Source organism: Argentina silus (genome assembly GCF_951799395.1).
Source record: "Argentina silus genome assembly, chromosome: 16".
NCBI lineage: Eukaryota > Metazoa > Chordata > Actinopteri > Argentiniformes > Argentinidae > Argentina > Argentina silus.
Window position 1 is genome coordinate 11,121,025 of NC_139670.1, and position 12,231 is coordinate 11,133,255.

The following is a 12,231-nucleotide window of genomic DNA, read 5'->3' on the forward strand; positions in this document are numbered from 1 at the left end:
GTCTACATTTCTTTCTCAGTACTGCACTTTTTCTCATCATTGGGTACAGACTACAGAGCGAAAATGTTGTCACATAATTGTTACATCAAGAGCAGAGAAGAGTTCAATAATTGTCAACCATTTGTCACATTTCACATCGGGTAATAGACCTTACAAAGACACAATATAACCCAGGGGTTATCAACCACCAATCTGCAGAGCCACAGTGTACACAAGCTCTTGTTCAAGCCCGACACTAACTATTAAACTATCAACAAATAAGTGTCTTCAATCTACTGTAGACCAAGATTAGTGTAATCAGGTAAGATTTAGGCTGGAACAAAAGCCTGCACACACTGGACAATTCAGGACCAGAGTTAGCCACCCTGGACAGAAACCAATGGAATTCCAAACCATTGGATACATGCGGGTGCCTGCCCTCGTTGGGGTCCAGGGGTCAGTGGGTTAAAGGTTAAAGGTCACGACTGCTGGCCGCCCCACTGGTTGGCCATGGGCCGCCTCAGGAGCTCCTCCACGTGTCGAGCCACATCCATGGTGTCCTCCAGGTCAAAGTCCCCATCTTGGTCCAGTATGGGGTCACTCCTGCCACAGACGAGGTGAGGGGAAACATGCATATGTACTGTAGCAACAGGAGGCTAAGTTACAACATGAGTCTAGTCGAGTGAAAGTCCAAGTCCCACAGAGTCAGAGTCGTGTCACAAGTCATACAAATCATGACTTCAAACTGCACCAAAACCTCAGACGATTGATGTCGTGTCAGTTGCTGTGACTCAGACTCAAGTCAGAATCCAGGACACTGTGCTGTACAGACACTTACACAATAAAGGTCTCAGGCTTAACGAAAATATTTCACTATATGAAGGTGATCTGATCTACCATACAAGTTTCTCTTCTGTACTTTTTGACATTTGATTCCAATCTCATATAATCTGTGTACTTACATGGGCGGGTAGATGGCGAAGTTTGTTGGGTGGCCCACAGAGGGGGAGGGTGCCTGGTCCATGTAGGTGGGGTTCCCCCCGGACGGGTCAGGGTTGGTGAACCTAAACAGACGACGATGGTGCAATGTACTGAGCCTTGCAGATAGAAATTCCATGACTAGATATGACTTGATTCTTTAACTCTATATATGCCAGAGTGTCATGTCTGTTATTCATAATAGATTTCTATCTGAGCATGATACAACATGAGCCCTACTGAATGCATCCCTGGAAGGACAATCACATGAACCCAGAAAAACATAGGGCATTTCTACCATTTCAAAACACAGAGGTTGCATGAGTGTACATACTCTGGCACAACTTGCTTGATCTGCGGTTTAACGTATCCATCCACTGCTTTTGCTGATAGATAGAAAGAGAGAGAGAGAATATTCATGACAAGTCTGCCAAACCAAGTTCATAGTTCTTTTTACAATAAACACTGCATACTCAATGTGAAACAAATAACACTGACCGCAACAGAGAACCATTGCAGTGAGGTATTGAAAACAGTCTTATGAAACAAGCTTAAGTGAAGGTGGAGAAGAGGTTCACGTACAGAGGGGTGGGGTGTAGTACTTGGAGAAGACCTCGTCCTTGGGACGGTCGGGGTAGAGGAACAGCAGGTGGTTGAGGTCGCTGATGCGGTCGGCCAGCGAGCGGATTGAGAAGTCCTTGGTGGTGTAGGGCATGAGGTTCCACACCAACCTCTCCCCTGGTGGAACACAGGAATTAAACATATTATAATGCATCTTGGGGTAAGAAACCAAACCAAAAAAGTATCAAATGCCTGACTAGGGGGTCCATCAACCAATAACATCTAGGCAACAGTGTTTTTCCCGCATGAATTTTCTCCACCTCCACCACTGCACTCCACCACTGGGACAACCACGCATCGGCACTTGTGTGTGATTTTAAAGTCTCATCAGTGATAGGAAGTCAGGGAAGTACCTGCTTTGTTGGGGTTCTCTGCCACCCAGGCAATAGTGATGCCTCCAATCTCAGAGTCACTGAAGCGCAGCAGGAATGTCCCGTTGGGCTTGGATAACAGCATATCCTGAGCCTGTTGCTTGTTCACAAAGCCCAGGATTGCCCTGAAACACACAGGCATGCACACACACACACACACACGTATGTTATTTCTGAACGACACTCCTAAATCAAATGTAAGTGTCAATGATTTGATTGATTCCAGGTCAATGAACTAAAATCTTCTCTTCGATACAGGCTTGAGTTGATCCTCTTACAATAAAAAAGGCTACAAACTCTGTAGAGTGGTGAGGTGCTTTCTTCATCCAATGCCCGGACAAGATCTACTTCATTTCAGCAGTAGCATTTTATGAAAATAGCAATTCGTCACCTGTTTAAAATAACTTGAAAAACTCAAGTGAAGCTGTTGTTACATATATAATTGTAAAGTTAGAGGGACCATGTTCGTAACGGGAGCTAAAGATGTACAACCAGTAAGCACACTCTTTAGGGGCCAAATGCTGCCCGCAAACTGGTTTCTTGTGGCCCCCAGACTGATGCTGACTTTATATTCAAATCAGGCCCTACTGGGAATGTTCCCACACCCCTGTGCAAAATTAACCACAATGACATTAGTCAGGCTTAAATGGAAAGAAAGAAATGGCCTGCACATGGCATATGAATGCTCCCCAGTGTTTTATCACTGCACACACACAACAGCATTTCGAACAGATAACGAGGCTTCGTCAGGTCAGCACTGGGGAGCATTCATATACTGTGTGCAGTTCTTTTCTTTCTTTACTTGTACCATTTTTGCCTAGCACCAGTTACAAATGTTCTTGGGATGTGCATATTACTTTTTAGAACAATTACTTTTAAATGTTGCAGTAGCCACCACCGAAACTAGAACATTTAAAAGAAAAAATAGACTGGATTTGTTGAGTTTAATTTGAGTTTGAGACCACTGCGCATCCATATAACCAGAATGTTTATTTGTATGCGTGAGAGGGGGGTAAATGCCCCATCAACTCCACAGAGATTTTGCCATTTTTAGCTAGTGAGATGTTTGTGGTAAACTAAACGTGGAGGCACTGTAAACAAAGACAGATTACTTCATGTTGATAACAATTACAGCAAGATAAACAGAGAAAAACAGTTCAATTTTGGCATTTTACAAAGGTAATATCACATTTTCTCGATGCTAATTAACAGCACATTCTTTACAATGCGACATCATAATATACAGTAACAGAGTAATTGACACACACAAAAAACTAAATAACATACGTTAACAATAACAACGTTTTTCTCACCCGTCGTTCCAGTGGGGCTTCAGGTGTTTCTTCATCAGCTCCATGACCCCGTCGAACCACTGCCAGAACGTGAAGTTCCTCCCCGGCAAGCTCTCCTGTTGAGCAGCCCAATATGAGAATGCTGAACCTTTGTCTACTTTGCATCACTGTTTGAGTGTGCATCTTGGTTGTGGTCATGTTGCGGTAGTAGTCAGTGGTCAAACAATGTTTTAAGTGAAATCTGGGACTATGGACATGGTGATATTGCAATACAAGTCAGTGGTGGAAAAAATGGTTGTCAGTTAAATTTGGCCCTGTGTGGTGATGTTGTGGTATAAGTCATTAGTGAAACCGTGGTTACCCTGTTGAACTGGGCCCAGGACATGGTCATGTTGCGGTAGTCCTCTGGGTTGACACTGGTGCTGCTGAAGGCCTTCTGGGCCAGGAAGATCAGGTTGTCCTCTGAGAGACCGCGACCACTGTGCATCTCTGCCTTGTACTTCATGTCCAAAGCCTCACACAGCTGAGGCCACAGCACCTTGTCTGGCACTATGAAGGGAACCCTGCCCTGAGGGAGGTAGAAAGGGGGTAGGTTAGGGTGGAGGGAAAGGAGAGCAGGGAGAGGGGGGGGCAGCAGGGAGAGAGAAGAGAGCACGGAGGGAGACAGAAGGGGAGAAAAAGAGATTAATGCAAAAAGAGTCCAACTACGAGGTGTGCACCACGGACGTTTGGGGTAGGGCAAGCGCAGGTCAGAGTTCAATATCACCTCGCATCGAGTGCAACACGTTACTTCTCTCGTGAAAGGCCCAAAGGAAACCGTCATTTAATATGGTCTCAGTTGTTTTAAGCCTTCACCACAAATAGAACACAGACTCTGTATTGTAAAACTGTTGTCAAGTTTGCAGAGATGCACAACAAGCAAAACCTGGTTATTACAAGCATTATATAATAATAATAATAATGATAATGATAATGATAATGGATGGCAAACACATGCAAAAAGTCTTCCAGGTACTGTGAACTCACCGGCTCCGCAAAAGCGTTGTCCCACAGGACCGTTGCTGTGGCGTTGTTGTCTTGACTACCATGAACAATCACCACCACAGGGAGAGATAGTGTCTGAGTCAGAAATGAAAAAAAAGACATATTAGACTAAGTAAATTCGTTAATAACACTTACAAATTAATTTATACTGCAAAACACATTCATGGGAGTGGATGTCATCTAAATAAAGGTCAGACAATAAAACAAAATCTGACAGTCTGGTTTGCTTTAGAAACATTCAGGACTATTAATATTCTTATTTCATATGATTTAATTTAAAGGGGAAATCTGGAATTGGTGCACACGTTTTTTCTTAGTTCAACATGCACAACATGAGTTGATTGCAACAGTAACTATGGGGTGGATGTTGCCATAGCAACAGAAACTCTAGAATGGAGTCTTGGAATGAAGCAGCAAATCAAGAGCAATGCATTTCATTGCACACATATAGGTCAGTCCCATCGTGCAGGTCAGTAAGCACACCAGCACAGTTATAATGCAAATGCATATCGCACCATGCTGCTCAACCTGGATCCAGATCAGCTTGAATCTAGCTTGGCTCCATTTTGCCAATGGAAACCTGGTAAGAGTGCAACATCAATGCTAGAAGTCTTTTTTTTTTTTTTTTACCTTGACGTGGAACACCAGTTCGTTGCCCCCGACACTGAACTGCGACTCAAACAGGACCGTGAACTTCTCTTCCGTGACTGACTCTGCTCCACGACGATCCGACCGCTTGATTCGCTTCAGGGACTAGAGACCACCCCATGGGTGTTTTAGAAAAACTGTAACTGACATTGTCTGTTGGTTGTATCATCATATATCCGCCATGATGGAAAACAACAGGCGCAGCAATGTCCAACTCAAGACATTGTGAATCAACATCTTTTAACAATGTGTCATACAGTCGTATGCCGACCGCAGACAAATAAAAGTGGAATGTGGTAACACCATCGTACCATTCGAAGTCAATCCTTACAAGTGTTCCTTGTACATCTCACCATGTTCCTGAAGTGTGCACTAAGGGTTCCTGTGGCCTGGTGGTACTCCATCACACAGTTGTTATTGAGGATCTCTCCACTGCTGTCACTGAAAACCCAAAGCGGGAGAATACATCGGTACAGCGGAATGAAGAGCACGGAGAAATACAACAATCAGAAATCTAAAAAACAGCCACGTGAAACATTTCATACAAATAGGATGGCCATTCTACCCAATCCAATGCCATGATCATGACCCCCCTTCTCTGTGTGTAACCACGTGTTTGTGTCTGTGTGTGGAGCCTCACTTGCGTGTGCTCTCATTCTTGAGCAGGGCTTTGGCCTGCTGCTCACTGACGATGATGGCCTTGACCTGCGGAGGGTTCATGTGGACGTTGAGCTTCCCCCCCACCAGGAGGCGCACTGTAGCAGCAAACTTAGTCTGGGTCTTCAACACCTGGGGAGGCTGTTTCTCTATTATGAACGTACTGGGGGGGGTAGGTTTGGGGGGGGGGGGGGGGGGGGGGTTGGGTCAAGAGAAAGGAAGGAGAGGGGGATACAAATAAGGGGGAAGAGAAGGAGGGGTAGAGAGAGAGAAAGAGAGAAAATCTTTTAAGATTACAATCTGTTTACAGATAACCTACAGGGAGGGAGATCAGTATAGGTGTTAACTTTAATTGTTAGTTAATTCATTGTAATTCATATACATTTATACAGATTATTGACAGAATATTATTTACATGACTGACTAGTAATTAATTGTGTTAATGCTGTGGCGCATAGATAACTATTTACATATATTTGATTTGTATGATTTAAACTACTAGTACTACTACCATAAGGCCTTGTGGCTGAGAAAGTTCAGTGGAAGAAATGTCAAGGTGCTGTATCACACAAGTGGTGTGATAGCATCTGAGTGAGTTTCAACAACTATATTTAGTTACAATAATAGGAGGTTCATCTAGTATAGCACACTGCAAATAACTGTCACTGTTAAAAAGTTCAGCCAATTAAATGTCTGTCGAAAAGCCTTTCACAATTAGATTTCAATTGGTACTGTAAAAAATTGGTACTGTAAAAGATTCAAAAGCACTAACCATTTTACCATTGGCTATTGTGTGGTGTGAACCAAATGATTCAGATACAGAACACAAACACAAAAATCAACAGAGTATAACAAGACAGAAATACACACACAAAACCCCTTTTTCCATTCATTCTCACACACACACACACACGCAGATTAAGATGTCGGATAGAAACCTATTTGAAAAAGGATTATAAAAGGCTTCTTTGTAAAACTAGTCTTTTTCCATTAATTCTCTCACACACACACACACACACACACCTGGTGACAAGGGCAGAGATGATATCGGTGATGTCAGCGTTGAGCTTGGTGAGCAGCTCCTCTATGGGGCCAGGCAGAGGCAGCTGCTGGGTCAGGTGTTCTGCTCGTCTGATCTGCTGTCTGTTCTGCCAGATCAGGTCTGCCAGCTTCTCACACCTGAGAACCATACAACCAAAATTGTTTGGTTTGAAATCAAAACTTTTGGTGTGTAAAGATAAAAAAAATAATAAAAAAAAATGCTTCACTGTCCCATTACTTACGCAGGGCACTGAATTTATATATATATATATGTGTGTGTGTGTGTGTGTGTGTGTGTGTGTGTGTAACTAACCAGGACTGCAAGACGTCCAACCCCCCCTCGGTTGGCCCTCCGTTGCCGGCCAGCTGCTGGCGTCTCTTCCACTGGATCAGCTCCTCGTCCAGGATCAACAACTGCTGCTTCCTCAGCAACGCCAGGCTTTGCTGGTGCTTCTCTGCTAGGTCCTACACACACAGGTCAGAGCATACACACACACACACGATATTTCACATGTAGACACAAGCACGTACACACAGGGGAAAGCACTGCGTGTTGATTTTGTATGTGAACACGTTTCTGAAGTGTGTGTTTGTCAATGTACCAATCTGTTTTTCTGCAATGTGTTGGCCTCTCTGGTGAGCCAGGCCTCTACAGTAGTTCTCTTGCTCTGCAGGGTGGTCTCCCTCTGGGCTCTCTCTGCCAGGGGAAGGGATGCCAGACTGGTCAGCTGGGCTATAGGAGGACAAGGAGAAGAATATACATGTACATACGTCAATACCTGCATCAATATTTTATATCCTGGTGCACATCTAGGCTGTCCCAATAGTACACAGTGGCCTACCTCTCCTTATTTCCTGAAAGTTGATTTGTTTAATTTGTTTAATGTGAACCTGCTTTACAATGCCAGTGATTCCCTGAGAGCAGCACGCGGTAGCTCTTGTGCTGTTCAACAGAAGGTGGGCAAGAAATTCATATGATCTTCTGAACTGAGGGAGAGGGGAATCTTAAGAGTTGTTAGAATTGACTCAAGTGGGCGTTTTGGAACATCGGGACTGATCAGGGCATTCAAAGCGAGATATTTTGACTTTGAAAAAATGTTTTGTACTATGGACTAATGAAAAACAACAAAACCACTGGATTACAGGGTAAAAACATTTTTTTTTTAAAGTTTTAAATTTGCTGAAGTTAGTACGGTAATGGTAATTTAAACAACTCATTTATTACAGTTTCTCCGGGCCCATAGACTATACTTTCAGGGTAAGGAGCCATCCCATTTGAGTTGGGGGGGTGGTAGTGAGGATTGTGTGTGTGTGTGTGTGTGTGTGTGTGTGTGGGGAGGGGGGGGGGGGGGGGGGGGGGGGGGGGGGGAGTCTCACTCTGGATGCGAAGGTTCTCCTGGTACTGGATGATGAAGTACTCCTGGTTATGCTGCAGATTTCGCAGCTCGTTCTCCGTCTCCTGCGTGGACACACGCAGCTCCTCGAATGCCTGGTTTATATGCTGGTGGCGCTGCGATAGGCTGTCCATGGCCCCGCCCCCTGCACCGCTGGCCTGCCAGTAGAGAGGGACAATGTCACAAACATGTCCAAACATGTCCAATCAAACATGTCCAATCAATACTCATGGTGATAGAAGCCAGTCTTCAAGAGTCCATGTTGCCATACACTCACATAGAAATACGGTGTGAGGAACAAATATGATCCTCTGCTTGGATAAGACAGGGAATCTGTTGACCTCATCCACTGAATTTCTACCTGCGTAGTTCCATGCGTTCCATACTCTTCCAAATAAGCACTTCTTGTAAAAAAGGATGAACCTGTAATTCATTTCTGCAGCATCTGTGACCTTGCCCAGACTTACGTCGGTGGCCTCCTGCACCAGCCTCTGCTCTGTGTGGAGGATGTGTTTGATGCAACGCACCAGTTCCAGGGGACAGCGGTCATACGTGCTCTGTGGGGATAGGAGGAAAGGTTAACACACACACACACACAATTTAAATTTCGGCTCGGGCCGGGCTTGATTTTCTGACAATTGATTCGGGCCAAGTCAGGCTCGGGTTTGCCTCGACAGAGCTGTGTTTCATTTCTTTTTGATATAATCTTGCGTTCATATGTTCTCTCACAGTTTCTGTCAGTCCTAATTTCTGAATTGGTGTTTAAAGGCTGCAAAGAAAAAAAATCTACATTGTATATACAAAGACACACATTCCCAATACGAGAATCATATCAATTGAAAGCATAACAAACTGTGTGTGAAGCCTTACTCTTATGGAGCGATGTTGGCTTCAACACTTACAACACACAACACAGGCGACAACAGCAAGATCTGTCTAATTTCTGGAAATATATAAGGTATTCTATAAAGGCAGGTGCAGTAAATACAGTTGTTGATAGTGACTAATACAGTGAGTTTTCAAGCAGGCTCTCTATTCACTCTTCTCAGCGAGTGGCTTTCTAATCTCCTTACTCTGCAGCACTGTCATTTTGCTGTTGTGCGCAATGGATAAAGGCACAGCCGTTTTGTGAAATTCTAGCTTTTTTCGGGCCGGGCTCATATCAAAAGGGCCCGGGTCGGGCTTGAATTTTCAGACCCGTTTAAAACTCTAAAACACACACACACACACACACACACACACACACACACACACACACACACTAGAGGGTTATACTGGTTGCACTGTTTGTCAAGGAATAGGTTAATTCACTGGCACATGAGGCATAAGTTGGTCACATGGCTATGCTACTATGCTATGAATCTTGCTACTCTTGCCAAGCTGTTAATAAACATGCTTACACGTCGAAAAGAGCCCTACAGGTTCCAGCCTCGCCCTACATGACAGCACTGGTCTCTCGCCTTCAGCTGGCTGCCATCGTGGTTTCTGGTACTGGTTTAGTGGGATTAGTACTAGCAGTTTTACTGGATACTGGAGTCTCGCCATTAGCTGCCTGGGGTAGAGGTTTAGTGATATTGTGGGTTGATTCTAGTTCTAATGATAGTATATAATAGTCCTGTATATACTAGTACTGATATCTCACCATAAGCTGGGATAGTGGTTTAGGGTTATTGTGGGGTGCTTGTAGTTCTAATGATGGTGTCTAAAGCTTGTATAATGGTTCTGAATTACTGGAATCTCACCTTGAGCTGGTTGGCATAGTGTCCCAGTTTGATTTTGAGCAGGAAGCCGTCCTCTCCCACCTGGTGATCGGCCTTCCGCTGGAGCTCCTGGACCAGACTGTCAAGTAGACGCTTGGCCTTCAACTCCTCCTGGGGGTTCTCCAGCTCCACTGTGTCCCTGAAGGGCACAGAGACAGGGCATCAAGGCTCTGTCCAGAAATCTGTACCCCCAAGGGCCTAGACACTTGTGCAGGTCGGTGTTTGAATTCAACATGAACAACTAAGCACAACATGAGGCCCATCATGGACTTCCTGCCCCTCCTCTCTCCTTTTCCCCTATTGATTCAATGTTTGAAGACAAGCCAAGAAAACATCACACAAAGGGTTAGTTCCCACTCAAGATTGATGCTATTCCTGGATTAAAAAAACATGTTCAACATGGAGTCTCCACTATGCTTTTCAGTCCAGCCCAAAGTCAACTGATATTCATACACATTCTCTCTCACACATACTCACACAAAATACAATTCAGAGAAACCTTTAAAAGACATGTGCACAAACAATTGACCAAAAAGCTAATAAGAGAGACCAATGCTCTAAGTTATCACGACAGTATTTCAGGACAGTTTTAGTACCAACCATGGAAGGTGGCTGGCTCACCTTCAAGGAATTTAGCAATTTTCATTGTTGAGTTGTTACCATATTATGTACCATGTCATGTGACAAAATACCTACTAGATAATTAAATTAAATAGGCTACACCCAACAAGACGTGTGTTAGTTGAATAACATTGTTGGCTAGCCTAAATGTCTTTAGGTGGTGCAAAACCTAGGCTAATTCTTCATAATTTCAAAAAAATAGGCCTAAATATCATTACTCTAACCATTAGGCTACTCTTTATTTCCTTTTCAATTCAGCATAAGACTGTAGAAGCCACAGCGGCCACCATAGATGGATAGAGAAAAGTGGGTGTGTAAACCAAGCCTGTACACACCAGTGTTGGCCCTCGATCCACTGGGCCAGGTAGTGGCGCACTTCAATGGGGAAGTGCTGGCCATAGAGAGACTGCATCTGGTGCAGTGCATCCCCCTGGAGCTGCTGGGCCTGGATCCACACCGCCATCCTCTGGCCCCTAAGGGAGGGGGGATGGATGGGGGAGGAGAGAAGGGTGAGTGGGAAAGGAGGAGGAGGAGGAGGAGGAGGAGGAGGGGGGAGAGAGATGTGGGGATAGGCATTAGGTGCGACAGACTTAATGCTGGGGGATAAGATCTAATCTAGAGAAATATCAAACTTCAATGCTCAGCATAAAAGTCAAAGGCAAGGGCATAGGGTTGTCCTCGTGCAACAGATGAAGTATGCAAATTGTCCACTGGAAGTATTCATAAACGCACTTTTCTAACTACTTGGTCACAGCACAAGAGACAAAGTAGTTTGAAAGTGCATTTATTCTAATGTGATGGACATACTGCATACTTGATTTTCTGGACGAGAACCAAACCACCCAACGCACCCAAAAAGCAGAGTAAAGTGAACGTGTCATTTAATTAAAAACTGCAACTATGCAGGGTCCTTTTCGATGTTGTCATCTAGCCATCTCGACTAATGCGCGCCCCAAGTCCAACGCGACAACGGGCGAGCGGAGGATCCCTTCACACAGCGGGCTTATCGCAGACGTTCAAACTACTCAGGTTAGAAAGCTAGCTAGCTAGCTTACATGATCACACAGCGTTTTGACAGCTAAAGACTAGACGCGAAAATACGTCTGACCACTCAAGGGGTAAAGCGAGCCATTTCAATATTGTGGATAAGCAGTATTTGCGCGTGGAAACGAGCATTAGCTCGTTAGCATTTTTTTTCGGGTTGGAAAGTCAACAGCCAGATCCTTCTCCTCTCTCTGCTGGCATTGCTGCAAATGTTTCGAAATTTGTCAAGACATGACATGCTGCAAGCAATCATGAAAAGAGTAGTGCACCCAGTCGCTTACCTTTTCTAGACGGTAAATGTGATTGATGAGCTAAACCATGAACGCATAGGAAACAGAAAAACTTGTGCTAAGTCCGTCCAGCGATCAGTGTTGTTAGCGATATATTTGGGTATATGTCATCACACTTTCATTTTGCTTAGCCAGTAAACAAACCAGCTGTTGCTAGCAGCATTAGCAGGCATGATACTAGCCACCCACTTCCGGCTTGCCTACGCTCAGTTTTTTCCTTTTCTGCAGTTGAAGTTGGAGAGCAAGTGGTAAAAGTGTAAATAACGTACTGGATAAAGTGTTAAGCCTCCTGTTGTGTTGCGGGTCCAAATAGACCTATTTGAGAGTTTGACATCACTGAAATGCTATTTAACTTTCTTTCTTTTTTTCCCCCCAGCATGATCCTTCGTATAATCCTCTAGATAGGAGTTTATATTGAACTTATATAATGGATTTATATAAACATTTCAATAAAAGGGGAACAAATGACACACTTAGGTTACAGATATGAT

The 12,231-nt window shown here is 44.2% G+C and overlaps 1 protein-coding gene across 1 annotated transcript; it reads right to left on the bottom strand.

Annotated features, from left to right (window-relative positions):
• Positions 1 to 443: 443 nt before the first annotated feature.
• LOC310817325 (signal transducer and activator of transcription 5B-like) lies at positions 444 to 11,865 on the bottom strand. Its single transcript, XM_083687852.1, has 19 exons — positions 11,732 to 11,865; positions 10,742 to 10,879; positions 9,768 to 9,924; positions 8,493 to 8,582; positions 8,009 to 8,183; positions 7,234 to 7,364; positions 6,945 to 7,096; positions 6,614 to 6,769; positions 5,574 to 5,753; positions 5,287 to 5,374; positions 4,916 to 5,038; positions 4,268 to 4,360; positions 3,603 to 3,809; positions 3,263 to 3,357; positions 1,932 to 2,074; positions 1,540 to 1,695; positions 1,292 to 1,343; positions 942 to 1,043; positions 444 to 582 (listed from the first exon to the last, which is right to left on the bottom strand). The coding sequence occupies exons 2-19, from the start codon at positions 10,867 to 10,869 to the stop codon at positions 459 to 461; spliced, it is 2,352 nt and encodes a 783-aa protein (XP_083543978.1). The 5' UTR covers positions 10,870 to 10,879; positions 11,732 to 11,865; the 3' UTR covers positions 444 to 458.
• Positions 11,866 to 12,231: the final 366 nt, after the last annotated feature.

What these genes read in the sequence shown, in the direction of transcription:
- LOC310817325 (XM_083687852.1), bottom strand. Translation starts at nt 10,869, where the DNA reads ATGGCGGTGTGGATCCAGGCCCAGCAGCTCCAGGGGGATGCACTGCAC. An exon ending in GGAGAACCTTCGCATCCAGA is followed by an intron (nt 7,365 to 8,008) that starts GTGAGACTCCCC and finishes GTCCTCCTATAG; the next exon opens with CCCAGCTGACCAGTCTGGCA. An exon ending in GTACTACACCCCACCCCTCT is followed by an intron (nt 1,344 to 1,539) that starts GTACGTGAACCT and finishes TCTATCTATCAG; the next exon opens with CAAAAGCAGTGGATGGATAC.